Below are 14,244 nucleotides of genomic sequence, written 5' to 3'. Positions count from 1 at the left end.
AATAAAAGGTTTATTAAAAAAAAATGTCAATGGTTGGCAGTTTTAAAAGTAGCGGATATCTGAAATTGTTTTTCTAGTTACAACAGAATTCATATTGGCGAAAAACTTTTTAAAAAATGTAGTTTTTCTCCAGTATGGAGTCTGTTGTGATTATTAATTGTCATACTTAGAAACTAATGTTTGGAGAAGCCTTTTTCCTTCCATATATTTTGATCTCAGTCCTAACCCCCCCCCCTCTACCCTCTATTACGGCTCTGATTCGGGGTATAGTTTAATCAGGAAATTTTCAGTAATAAACTTGAATTTATTGATTTGGTTTAGATGGTATCAATTTTAGTAATATACAAGCATGCATCTTTTGTAAATGGCTTAAAAGCTTCAATTTTCCTTTACCAAAACAGTTCCGCACATGGCTGGTGTATAATATAATTAGGAGGAAGCATATTATTACATAATAAGCACAGTATTAGAAATTATTTCTAATGCTTTTTCACTGCCTGTGATTTATCGTTTTTGTACAGCGTTGTCGAGTTGTCATTCCTAGCCGGACAAACTAGAGACAAATGATTTTTTAAGATTTTTTTTGTCTTTGAATTGTAAATGTGTGTAATATGTATTTTGCGAATAAAGACGAAAGATTCTAAAGAGATATTCAGGATGCTTTATTCAGGAGCTACTTAACTAAATTAACTTCATCAGCTTAATTACTTAGTTGTTTTTTATAACTAAGTATATTTCTTTCTTTTTCCTCATAAGTCATGCGGCCTTTAGAAGTTGACAATTGGTCTCGATCACCTTTCTAGAGATAGAATCATTTTCAAAAATGAAAATCCGACAATCAAAAACCAAGTAAAAAAAAAGAAGGATGCAATGCCATTAAAGTCTACTCAACGAGATAAACGAGGGAATAAGCTAAAAATGATATTACATTGGGACTTAATCTAGGACCTCATTAGGAATCACTGAGGGATTCTAAATAGAACAAGTTGATAACTCATTAGGAATCACTGACGGCTTTTCAATAGAACAGGTTGATTCATTGATAGCTTGGTTTTCAAAACACGGTTCATAATGCGGGAATGTCCAGAAATTCGTGGGGCTTGAATATGGATAATGATTTCAAGTATATTTAGAACGGGCTTGGTCAAATTGGGTTTTAAAAACTTGTTCTTTTTTTCCTTTAGCTATCTTTTATTTCAATATTTAAAATATAAGTTCTAGTATGTAATATTATTTGAGGTCTAGGGTTGAAGTCGGGGAATAAACTAACAATAATACATCGGGACTTTATCTAGGACCTCATTAGGAATCACTGAGGGATTCTCAACAAAACAGGTTGATACCTCATTAGGAATCACTGAGGGCTTTTCAATTGAACAGGTTGATTCATTGATAGTTTGATTTCAAAACACGGTTCATAATGTGGAAATGTCTAGAAATTCGTGGGGCTTGAAGATGGTAATACTTTCAAGTACATTTTAGAACGGACTTGGTCAAATTGGGTTTTAAAAACTTGTTTTTTTTCCTTTAGCTCCTTTAAAATATTTCCTTTTCCTTTAAAAATATAAGTTCTAGCGTGTAATATTACTCGAGGTCTCCAGGGGTGAAGTCGGAGAATAAACTAACAATAATATTACTTTGGAACTTTATCTAGGACCTCATTAGGAATCTCTGAAGGCTTTTCAGTAGTGCAGGTTGATCCAAAACTAGTTACGGTTTTCAAACACGGATCATATAGCGGAATAACTGATAAAGTTCGGGGGAGGGGGGATTAAACATGAAAAATTCCTTCAAGTGTATTTAGAACGGACTTTGTCAGATCACCTTTTAAAAATATTTTCTCATTGAGCTATCTCTATTTCAATTATTTATAATATTATTTTTTGCATGCAATATCATTTGCGCCCTCTAGGGGATTAAGTCAGGGAATAAACTAAGAATAACATTACATTAGGACTTAGTCTGCCAGAGGCAAGCTACCTTGTCATCATAAGAAATAAATCCTGTGTAATATCTGCCTTTAGTTAACACGACAAGAAAAGAAAATTGAAGATATTCATGAGACGAGGGGATAAACTGGCTGAGGGTACGTGTCGATTTTAAATGCATGCTTTAAAAAAATATTAAAATTACTTGAAACTGTCTTGTTTCTTTTACTGTTAATGATTTTTATTTGTCGAACGTAGATCGTTTTTTGGTTTGGGGAATGGTGAAAATTACTACAATATAAATACGATATAAATAAACGTACGATATAAATTACTACGATATAAATTATATCGTACGATATAAATTACTACGGTATAAATTTTAAAAATAAAATTAAAAATTTTAAATTAATTTTTTTTTAAATACTTGTATGATATACACCCTACCACTCAACGGGTGAAGTTTGGTTAATCCTAACAAAATATACCTAAGTATGATAAAAGTGTAACAGTTTATTTGAGCTATATATTTGCAAATTGAAGGGGGGGGGGGGTAAAGTTTTTCGGGTCTGCATACAAAATGTATTAGCTACAATTATTCTGATATTATGAAGTAATAACTGTTTTGTTACTTCCCACTGTCCGAATACTTTTACCGCCCCCCCCCCCCTAGTGTGCAAATATATAGCCCAAATTATATATTTCCATCTATCCTGTCACTTCTTTTTGTCTTTTCTCATACTAAGTTGAAAGAAATTAGCAAAAGAAACCTGTTTACAGTGCGTCAATTCATGAACAACTTGAGCGGTAGGGGGTTTATCATACAAGTACGTAAAATAGTTCTTTGAGCGAGAAGTCTTTGAATTAAAAACCAAAAGAAAAGAATGCCATGAAAGCTATTATAAAGGACTACAAAATGGTACAAATCACATGGGGTGGGGACCGGTGCTATACCTGCCCTTGTCCTCCCAGATGCACACTTTATTTTTTTCGCTTTAGTTTTATTTCTTAGTTTTTTCGCCTTTTAGTTTTTTCACTTTGTTTGTATCTCAAAGAAATTTCTATTTAAAATTTATTTAGAACTACAAACATTGTTATTATGAGTTAAATACATGTTTAAATACTGTAAAACTGTGTTTACAGTTTTAGTATCATAAGCACTTGCTTGTACATAGGACTGCAAACATTTTGGTGTGTGCTTAATATGTGTTTAGAATATTCGTTGTGTTTTTAAGTTTATCTTAACTGTGTTTACAATTTTAGTATCATAAGCACCTGTTTGTACATATCGGTCCTGCAAGTTATTCCGACCCCTTACTAGAGACTGTGGACATTCGACAAATCCATGACAAATTCCCTGAGAAGAAAGGTGGATTAAAAGAACTCCACGACAAAGGGCCCCAGGATGCGTTTTTCCTTGTCAAATTCTGGGCGGATTTAAATAATGTTGACGACGATCATAATAGCTTCTATGCAGTTACCTCTTTGTAAGTTTTCTTCAACCCGCTATTTTTTAATTCTATTGACTAGTTTTGCTTTCATATAACGCATACGACATGGATTTATTTTGGAGTCCAATCATTGAGGCACAAATTATTTGATTTAAAATTCATAAGGTATATTTCCAAAATAAGGAAGGGGCAATAGATTAGAAGCCTTAATTTAAGCCAAAGAGGCAGTGGGCCAACTAATGTTTGCATATTACAACGGTGATTGTCCTGGGTACCCGGCTGACTGACCGTATTTCAAACAGTAGGTTGTACAAAAAGTGTGGTTCAATCCCGCTTTCTGGGGCTATAATGAAAGTAAGGTTGAGATGGCTAGGCGACGTTCTACGGATGAAGGATGACAGATTACCGAAGATTGTCCTTTTTGGCCAACCGTCTGGGGCTACACGGAAAGCAGGTCGTCCTTGTCTGGGTTGGAAGGATGTCATAAATAAAGATTTAAAGGAAATAGAAACTTCCTGGGAGGGTGTAAAGAGGGAGGCTTTAAATAGATTAGGTTGGAGGAGGAGCGTGCGTGGCTGTGTTGGCCTCAGGCGGCTTGGTGCTGCAGTGAGTTATTAGTAGTAGTAGTAGCATAGTTTTGATAACGTTATGCATATGTCCAGATTTACCAATAGGCCTACTTGGCTCAGGCCTAGGGACGCATAATACCAGTGCCCGCAATAAATTATCACTGAATGATTTTTTCTTACAAAATCTTAACTGATGTGATTTATCGTCAAAGTGCCGGGTGCACTCCGCCGCCACGATGTCTTTTCACGGAGATTTTAACACAACACAGGAATTCCATGGCAACTTATGAATTGTTAGATGTCTCCCTAGAGTAGCAGCCGAGAGTTTGGTATTACCTATCACTTTCACTTTTGGCTCACTGGTTGGTTTCTGCTCAGTGCATCCACTATTCCCGAATTCTTAAGGGACGAAAATGCCGCAAAAAAAGAAGCAAAAAACGCTTGGGTCTAGGAGCGTTAAAACTTAAATCCAGCCCTGGTTATACAATGGGTACTTGAAGCCAAGCGAGTATTTTTTTTCTTATACATACAGACGTACATAAATATACAAACTGGGGACGAAATTCATGCGTAGTTCTGGTAAGACTATCCTGTTTTGTCTCACGACTGTGGGATTTAATTGAAACTTTCATTTTTTTTGGGGGGGGATATAAGAAGATTTTGAATGATGCAAAATGTTTTTTCTCTGGTCCACCAAAGATTTCGAGATTCATTTTTTTTTCTATGCCTGTCGTCCGATAGGGTATATAGCTAGTTGATTTAGTAAAAAAAAAAAAAAAAAAAATAAAAAAGAAGAAAACTAGGGTGAATTTCATCTAGTCGAAAAATGATGGGAAATATTCTAGTTGATATAATATAAATTAATTCAATAGGCTAATTTGATTGGACTAATTTGGGTTGATTCAAAGACGCATGTGTATTAGCGAAACCTTTTTTGATGCGAAAAACGGGCCATTTAGGGGATGGTTCTCTGTTATTGCTCTAATTGCCACCATTCTCATTTAATATATGTTGGCTATCACCTGCTCCGATACTACTTCTTTGGACTCGCATCGCGACATTCTCGTGTAGTCATCACCGTATTCAAGTTCCGAGCCCCGCAATGGGCTGATGTAGCTTTCAAACCCAGGTAGTTGTATTCCCAAGTAAATATCAATCCTACTGTGCCAATTAAAGGGCATAGGTATTGATTTGTTATTTTAAATTATTTGGTATCTATTCAGGTACAGAATTTAAAGCACTCAATATGTAGTAGAAATTTATGTATTTTGCCCCATCTATAATTTTCGTTATTCTTCAGGAACAGATAGCGATTATTGCATTTTACTATGCTGATTGACCTCTTGATATGTTCAATGATCGCCAAATATGGAAAGGAAAGAAAAATATTACCCAGGTACAATTGTAGGCATTTTTTCGGGGGGAAAAGGGAAAGACTGTAGTGTAAGAATTTTTGTTAGTGATAATTTGATTAAGAAGTGCCTAACAACTCAACACAGGATTTTTTGAGAGGGAGGAATCTGGGCGTCGATACCTCCCCATGCGCATGTTTGTGCCACTATCCATTACATAAAAAACAAAAAATTATAGAATCATTCAAAAAAGTGGTGTTATTTCTGACTATTAGATGTCAAATTAAGTAAAGAAATTCTCTAAAACCTCGATTTTATGGTTCGTATATGATTTCGATGTTTAATCGAGCTTCACAATCAGTGATTACTTTGCAAGTTACATAAAACTAGCCATCTTTTCTAGTAGGCTTAATGTAAAACTTTGAAACTAATTTCAATTAGTTGACAGGTCCGCTTTTCATATTTTGATCAGCCCAAATGTAGATTTTCTTCATGTTTCTAAGTTGTCACATCAATCTTTTCGAGTACTGGATATGTCATACGAAGCGTGTTCTTTGGTATTCCTCGGTGACGGTCGCCTTTTGGTTGCCAGTGGAGCACCATTTTTGAAAGTTCATTGTTTAAATGCGGACGAAAGGTATCCCCAAGGTTTCCCCAGTTTCGCTGCCTCACAAAGGAGGTCTACGTCTGGTTGACCTCTGCGCGTATGACTTTCTCCGTTGCTGACAAGTTCACTCTGTCTAATCCTCAGGATTCAGTGAAGACAATTATTCTCAAAAGTCAACTATGTCTTTTTCCTATTCTGCAGTTAACTTCAGACTTTCCATAGAGTAACCCAAAGCAGACAAATTATTGCTCTGGAAAAACCTGAGTTTCAGTTTAGTATACCATGTATATCTAACCTGGTAGAAGGTCTGAAATGCTGCGTTGACTGTGGCAATTCTAGCGCATACCTCTTTCTCGGAATCCCCACTGGAAGCTACTGTATTTCCTAAATACATAAGATCTCTCTCCAGTTCGATATCTTTATCTTTTAGTTGCAACCCTATGGGTGAAACGCTAATTGACATTGTCTTAAACTTTGGTGCGTTGTGACATTAAAAGTCGTTAAAGTTAAACGTTGGTTACATGTAAATTAGCAGAAAAGGGTAGCTTTGGGGGCACCTGAGATAGTACAAATGTCACCACTTACTCAGGCCTTTGGCCCGTGCCGATTTGTTATTTTCCTCGGGAGTCAGTTCAAATTTGAATTCAGTTTAGTATTTATTCTAAATTGGAATATTTACTACTGTCTGAGAAGTGTTCATTTTGATTTTACTGCTGGAAGACGTGGTGTTGCCGTAAATAAGGGGTGGGACTTCTGTATGGCCGTGCTGCAAAACATCTTCAGCTGTTTTTTTAGAAAGCACTTTTAAACAAGAAAGCTTACAAAAAAGTTTTATCTGTAGAAAAAATGTGGTCTCATGTCCAGAAATCGGTCGTGTCTTAAAATTAACTTGGTGGAACTGATGGAAAACTTGAGTGCCAGTGCATATTGGAGTACAGCCAAGATAGATAGTCTCTGTGGGAGGAAAAGCTGGCATAACTTTTTTGAAGTTGTATAAAAATGATTCATTTTGCTTGTTTATAGATAGTCTATCGTCCATCCTAGGTCAAAACTAAGGTAGATGGCACAGTGTAAGGGTCATTCAAATAAGTTCTGTGAGCCATTAGAAGGCAATTGGAGATCCCGTGTCACAAAACAGCTTTAGCTTGAAACAGCCTAAAAACACATTCTTAGTGCATAACTGAACTTTCGGGACACACTTTTTGCTCCGAAATCCTTCCTGTTTGCAAATTGACCGACATAAGTTCTTTTTATGACCTAAATACTAGAAAAACGCCTCCGTTTCATTCTCCATTCAAGACCTTTTCATTCCAAATATGGTAGTTGGCAATGTGAAAATAGCATGCAAGTCCTCCTCAAATGCCTAGTTGTCGCCCAAGGCTATATACTTTTTGCTCTGAATTGACTGGTCTAACTTCATTTTATGACCTAATCACTAGGAAAACATAACCGTTTCATTCTCCATTCAAGACCTTTTCTTTCCAAATATGGTAGGTGGCAGTGTGAAAATTGAATGCCAGCCCTGCCTCCTCCTCAATGTCTAGATGTCGCCCAAGGTTATATCCAAAATTTTGCTGACGTTTCTGTACTTCTAGTTGGCACATATTGATCATGTGAAAAAGGCTACAAAATCAACAAACTTGCAGATATTAACAAGGGATTAGTTTTGAAAAGGCTCTGCTTTCGTATTTTTTAATAAGATATTATATCTTTTATACTATAATTTATTTTTATATGCTTTATATATAATTTACATGAAATAATTTGAATAATAAGAGTGATGAGCTAAAAAAAAAAAAAAAAAATACATATTAGATGATAAAATCTAGATATACCGAAATTTTATATACAGTTTATACAGTTTATATATATATATATATATATATATATATATATATATATATATATATATATATATATATATATATATATATATATATATATATATATATATCATAATAATAGTTGATTAACTATTGTTAAGTTGCGAAGGTACATCCGTGAGATTCTTATCACTGTGATTTTTTAATCATGTAAATTTTATGTTAATTAAAGTCCTAATTCTCATATATTTCTATTTTACTTTTTTTAAAATTTACAAATATAATAACTGGTTAAATTGTTTTCATACCTTCCGTATCCAACTCTTTTGTTCGTAAGAATCGGGTTTGATGTGATCGTGTATTTACAGTCAGAATGTACTTTGAACTTTTAATGAATTTCAAGTGTTAAGATTGAAAAAAAAGAAGAAAAGATATTGTTTGAAATTTTATTTGTTAAGATTAAAAAAAATATTTGTTGAAATTTTATGTGTTAACATTGGAAATTTTTTTTTTATTTTATGTGTTAAGATTGTGTTAAGAGAACAATATTGTTTGAAATTTTATGTGTTAAGATTAAAAAAAAAAAAAAATCATTTGTTGAAATTTTATGTGTTAAGATTGAAAAAATTTATTGTTGAAACTTCATGTGTCGGGATTGAAAACAAAATTCAGTAAAGCCCATATTTCATTTGAAATGTTTCTTATTTAGTAAGAATAAAGATATTCACAAAAATTAAAAGCAAGTTTTTTAAAAAGTTAGAGTTTTTGTGTGTATATATATAGAATATATATCGGAATGTGTGTATCTATTTGTCAGTGCATATATAAGATTATTTGTATTAAAAAAATTATGATAGAATTTTTTTTTTTTTTTATGTGTTGGATTGAAAACAAAAGTCAATAGAGCCCATATTTGATTTGAAATATTTTCTATTTACTGAGAATAAAGATATTTACAAAAATTAAAAGCATGTTTTCTTCAAAAATTTAGAATTTCCATAGAATATATATCAGAATCCGTGTACTTATTTTTCATATACGCACTGAAAAATAAGTCAATAATTAAGCGGGGAACTTGTAAATTTTGCTAAATAATCTTAGTAGTAGTAGTAATAGTAGCAGTGGTAGTAATATATTTTTGCAAGCCCTTAATTATTTTATATTTTTAGGTACGAAAGTCCAGAGAATATGACAATCACTTGTTCTACAAAAGTATGCTCGTTTGGGAAGCAAGTAGTGGAGAAGGTGGAGACAGAGTACGCTCACTTTGAAAACGGACGTTTTGTCTATAGGATAAACAGATCTCCAATGTGTGAATATATGATAAATTTCATCAACAAATTGAAAAGTTTACCCGAAAAATATATGATGAATAGTGTGTTAGAAAACTTCACAATCTTACAGGTGGGTTTCTTGTACTATGTATGTATCAATTTATTAAGTACTATGTATTTACTATGTATCAAAGAGCATGGGAAACTATAGGAGGGGAAACTTCGGTGATTTAACATGGAAAGATAGGAGTTGAAAACTACTAGCGCCAGACGCAGCGTAGTGGCTGGAAAAATTATTAAAATGTCTTTAAATGAGTAGAAAAAATTCAAATCGAACTGGATAATTGGTAAAGGCCTAACCAAATAGTATTGAAAACTCAAAGTTTCCCATGCTCTTTGGATCTGATCTGTATATTTATTTCACTTAAAGGTGAAGTCTATGTCTAAGTCTTAAAACATCAAGTGTTTGGCTGTTTAGGGTAGGCTAACCTACTGTTTAAAGGACATATGTAAGGCCTAGCCTATTTTTCTATGATGGCAAAGGGTTATGCCTAATTGCCTTGTTAACTTAACTAGGCGCAGTACATATTACTAGGCCTAATTATTAGTAGGCCTAGGTTTGATGAGGGCAAATCATGGCTAATTAATTAGGTTTAATTATTTCAAATTCGCCAGATGCTAGATGGCTTTGGTGTTTTTTTTACACTAGTGCCAGTTTCCACTCTTATGAGTTACCAATACCCTTTACTATATATGTTTATTTATCAATTTATTGCACATCATGAATTAAAATATAACACTGATGGAGTATAAAGAAAGAAAAGGGAAATAAACAAATATATTTTGACAAATACAACACAGGCGACCCTAGGCCCAAGTGTTTTTGCCGCTCTGTTTTTACGAGATTTTTTGGGGAAATTCGGGGAAAGTGGAAACACTGAAGAGATCACAACTGGTGAGCCAAATTAATGAAAAAAGAGGTGCTACTGAACTCTCAGCTCCATTCGTGGGACACATGTGAGAGTTTATAACTGACCGCGGAATTCTGTAATGTTTTGAAATTACTTTATTGTGAACTGGCAGCGCAGCGGCAAAGTGTACCTGCCACTTAAACGATAAATAATATCAGTCCAGTCTTTATTAAAAAAAAAAAAAACCCGCCAGTAATAATTTATTGGGCCTAGGGCATTGTGCGCCCCTAGATTTTTCTTTGGATGACTGAACATGTTCGAAGGCCTTATTCTAGCAATATTTAATTCCACCAATAAACGGCCTAACATTTCCTTGCATACATCATTTAATTCAGCTAATTCTTTTCATTCTCGTTATCTGAGCAAGTTAAGACATATTGACACATAACATCATGTACTTCTAATTTATAAATTATGTAGCATTTCACTAGTCTTGGAACTCGAAGGAAGACTATTAACTATAATTTATAGAAGACTTCTATAAATTATTTATAGAAAATTCTTATAATTCTTCTAATTTATAAATAAATTATTTATAAATTCTTCTAATTGATAGAAGATCAATTATAATTTAAGATTAAATAATAAAAACAAGTTTTTTTTTAAATGAAAGTAAGGAGTAACATTAAAACTTAAAACTAACAGAAATTACTCCGTATATGAAAGGGGCTTTTCTTCCACAACGCCTCGCTCTTTGCGCTAAAGTTTGACTCTTTCTCACAACTCTACTTTTTGAAACAATAAAAAAACTTTAGTGTAAAGAGCGTTATTAAGTGTAATTAACTAATAATATTTACCATTAATGTACTAAGGACATCAAAATAAAAACTTTTTTCGCTCTTTGGCTAAATCTTGAATTTTATTCATTCCTGAAAAGCGGGATTGTTTATTATTTTATTTCGGCTGTTATACATTTTTACATGCATTATTGCAATTTGCATTTTTCATTGTGCGCCCCCAGCTCGGACCTAGTGAGCCTATTGGTAAATTCAGGCCTGCTCGTGATGTATGAAATTCTCCTTGTTAAACCGGTTTTTGGCAATCTTTCACTGGCTGTGATTTACATCGCTTTTGTTTGCTGTGTTATGTTTTCTTGTTTAGTCCCATTAGCATAATAATGAGCTACAAAGATAAAATTCACATGCTGGCTTCGTTATAATTTTGTTTTGGGGAAGGGATGGGCAGGGGTCTCATCTTGTTTCAGTACCTACGTCCTCTGTTGTTATTTTTAGTTAATAGATTTAGTTTTTAGTTAATTTTAGTTTTAAGTGACTGCTCGTTTAAGCTGCATGTAGACAATATTGTGCACAAAGGTCACAACTCAATCCAGAGTTTAACAAGCATGCACAGGTTAGGCTTCTCTGATCGTCAGCTCCTGCTGGCGTATACAACCTACATCAGGATTTTCGTCGAATATTGCTGTCCTGTTTGGGGTCCCCAAACTCAGAACACAGCTTACATGGCAGATGAACTAGAACATGTTCAAAAGCGCGGCACTAGAATAATGCTTGGATCCAGTTTCAGCAGTACGAATGTGCCCTTGAGCTCTTGAATTTGCCCACCTTATTCGATCGAAGACATGAGTTAAAAATGAAATTGGGAAATTACTATTAACAAACGAAAAGCCCTGATCCATACTTCCACCAACCGCATCAATCAGCAGACATACTAGGCACTACAACAAACTAGAACCAGTCAAGTGCCGTAAGAAGAGATTCGCAAACTCCTTTGTACCACATTTCGCAAGAGCATTTAACATGTGAATTAAAATTTGCATCACATTTTGTAAGTGTATCTAATTAGTAACCATTTTGTGATTGTAAAACTAGCGTAATTTAGCGTTCACTTTAGAGTGCTACGATAGCTATTTCAATAAACAAATACGAATAACCTATTATAATATGTTATAAGTAGTATCTAATACAACTTTTACTTTTCAGGTGGTGACAAACCGAGATACTCAGGAAACATTGTTATGTATAGCCTATGTGTTTGAAGTTTCCTCATCGGAACATGGTGCCCAACATCATATCTACCGACTTGTCAAGGAATAAGAGTTTTAGACCCCCACCCCTTTTTAGGACTATGTATTGTTACTGTGGTGTGTACCTTTTAATCATCGGGATCTCAACCACCCCCTACTAGGGACATCTAACGGCTCAGCCACTTTTATGTGTGTATTTATTGTCCCAATTTGTGATATAGGCGAGACCGTTGGAGTTTAAAAATAGCGCCCGTCGGGGCAGTAGGGCATTTATTCATCGCTTTCGGCAGCTCTTACAATTAAGATAACCGTCCTTGCTGTATTTGTGCCAATTTTCATGGGAAGAGAGCTCTAACCTAATTTTGCACAATGATCTACGTATATTTTCTTCTTCTTCTATTTATGCCTCTCTTCCCAGCCATATTTGTTTCGGGCTGCCATAAATTATTTTAAACCAATTTTCTAAGTGCCTTCATGGCTTTGAGTTTTCTCTGACGGCTTTGAGCTACTTATATGTACTACCTTACTTATTTTTTTTTCTTTATTTCCATTCTGAAAAAAAAAAAATTCAAAAACTTAAATGTTCAGAATATCTAAGTCTAATGTCATCCTTTTTTCAGCATCAGATTTTGACTAGTTATTATTATTATTATATATTATTACTATTTTATTATTATTATAGTATTATTTTTATTATTTTGGCTAGTATTATTATTAGTAATCGTTATTGTTTGGTAAAACTGAAAAAAAAATTTTCAATTAAAAATAATTTTAATTAAAACAACACATGTTTTAAAAAATAATTTTCATCTTTATGAAAGAGAGCTGAGCTAAGATTTCGGTCAAAATATTTGTATTTTTCATCTTTTACACTAGTTGTGAATTTTCTCATTTTCTTCTTGTCCGGTATATTTCTGTTAAGGTGAACGAATACCGCAGAACATTAGAAAATGGTGAACAATTCCCACAAGTATACATGTTATAATATCTCAGTAATAATTATTTAATTGTGCAGGTTAACTATTTTGTTATAAGGTCAACTGCATCCTGTAAAGTCCTAATGCCTCAGAACAAGGGGAAATATTTAATTATAAATATTTTAGTGTTACATATCAAATTTATGAATATTAACATCAGTAACTATTGTGGGTAAGTATAGAGCCTTCTAGAATTTATCTCAAATTTAGTAAAGTTTTTAATGGTGAAATTTCAATGACTCACACCTTGAAGGATTGTGAGAAAACAATGCTCCTCTCCCTCATCTTTTCCATCTGGATCTCTTTGTGAAGATTTCCCTATATGCACGAAATTAAGGGGGATTTAAGTTAGTCTAAATAAGTGAATTTTTGTCTTGAAAATTTTGAATTTGACTTCGAAAAAATATACTCTAACAATTTGTGTTTATGTTCCCGGTGTCGCGTGACACTTAAGAAAAATAAACACTAACTATTAATGTTTATGTTCACTATGTCACGTGACACTTTGAAAACATAAGCCTTAATAATTAAGGTTTATGATCCCTATGTCACGTGGCACTTCGAAAACATAAACCTTAAAAATTAATATTTATGTTCCATGTGTTGCGTGACACTTCAAAAAAATAAATAAACACTGACTATTAATGTTTGTGTTGTCTATGTCACGTGACACTTTGAAAACATAAGCCTTAATAATTAAGGTTTATGATCCCTATGTCACGTGGCACTCTGAAAACAATTAACCCTAACAATAAATGTTTATGTTCCTTATGTCACCTGAAGGTTTTTAGAAACGCTTACGGCTTTAAGTTGCACCGAAAGGAGTAAACAATTATATAATCGGATTCATTAGTTTCAAATCTATCTATTCATTGAGGCAGAATTATGACAATTCCTAGACTATTTTTTAAAGACTTTTTTTCTAAACTATTTTGAAAAATAGGAAATTTTACTTTTTTCATAAAAAAATAAACGCAAATAAAATTTAGAGAATGTGATTTGTTAGACGGATCGTAGCTTTTAAAAACCTTTCAAATTTTTTCAACATTTTTTTGAAAAATCCGTCCTTTTTGGGAATTTTTAGTAAAAGAAAAATGAGCCCCCACCTTTTAAACTTTATTCCGATGGGAGAATTATTTTATTAATGAAAAGCCTTTCTAATTTTTAAATGAACAAAAAGTTTTGATTTTGAAGTATTCTCTTATTGGTATTTTCAATAGCAAAAACTGAGGGAAAATTTCCCCCTTCCCCCACTGTAAATCCTATTACGATGACTTTAGATTGAGAGAACAATATTTTTATTGGAAA

General features: G+C 33.4%; 1 protein-coding gene across 3 annotated transcripts in view; it reads left to right on the top strand.

The window, feature by feature from the left end:
* Positions 1–12,514, top strand: part of LOC136038485 (transcriptional enhancer factor TEF-1-like) — a 189,240-nt gene extending 176,726 nt beyond the window's left edge. For 2 of the 3 annotated variants that reach the window (XM_065721560.1, XM_065721559.1), the window contains 3 exons: positions 3,192–3,415; positions 8,900–9,134; positions 11,916–12,514. In XM_065721560.1, the coding sequence (XP_065577632.1) occupies positions 3,192–3,415; positions 8,900–9,134; positions 11,916–12,029 (573 nt within the window). In that variant the 3' untranslated portion in view covers positions 12,030–12,514. The remainder of the gene's footprint in view (positions 1–3,191; positions 3,416–8,899; positions 9,135–11,915) is intronic. The other variant, XM_065721561.1, reaches the window with a different exon arrangement.
* The last annotated feature ends 1,730 nt before the right edge of the window (positions 12,515–14,244 follow it).

The sequence above is a fragment of the Artemia franciscana genome, chromosome 18, assembly GCF_032884065.1.
Source record: "Artemia franciscana chromosome 18, ASM3288406v1, whole genome shotgun sequence".
NCBI lineage: Eukaryota > Metazoa > Arthropoda > Branchiopoda > Anostraca > Artemiidae > Artemia > Artemia franciscana.
The sequence above is the reverse complement of the archived record's forward strand: the minus strand, read 5'-3'. Positions and strand labels throughout refer to the sequence as shown.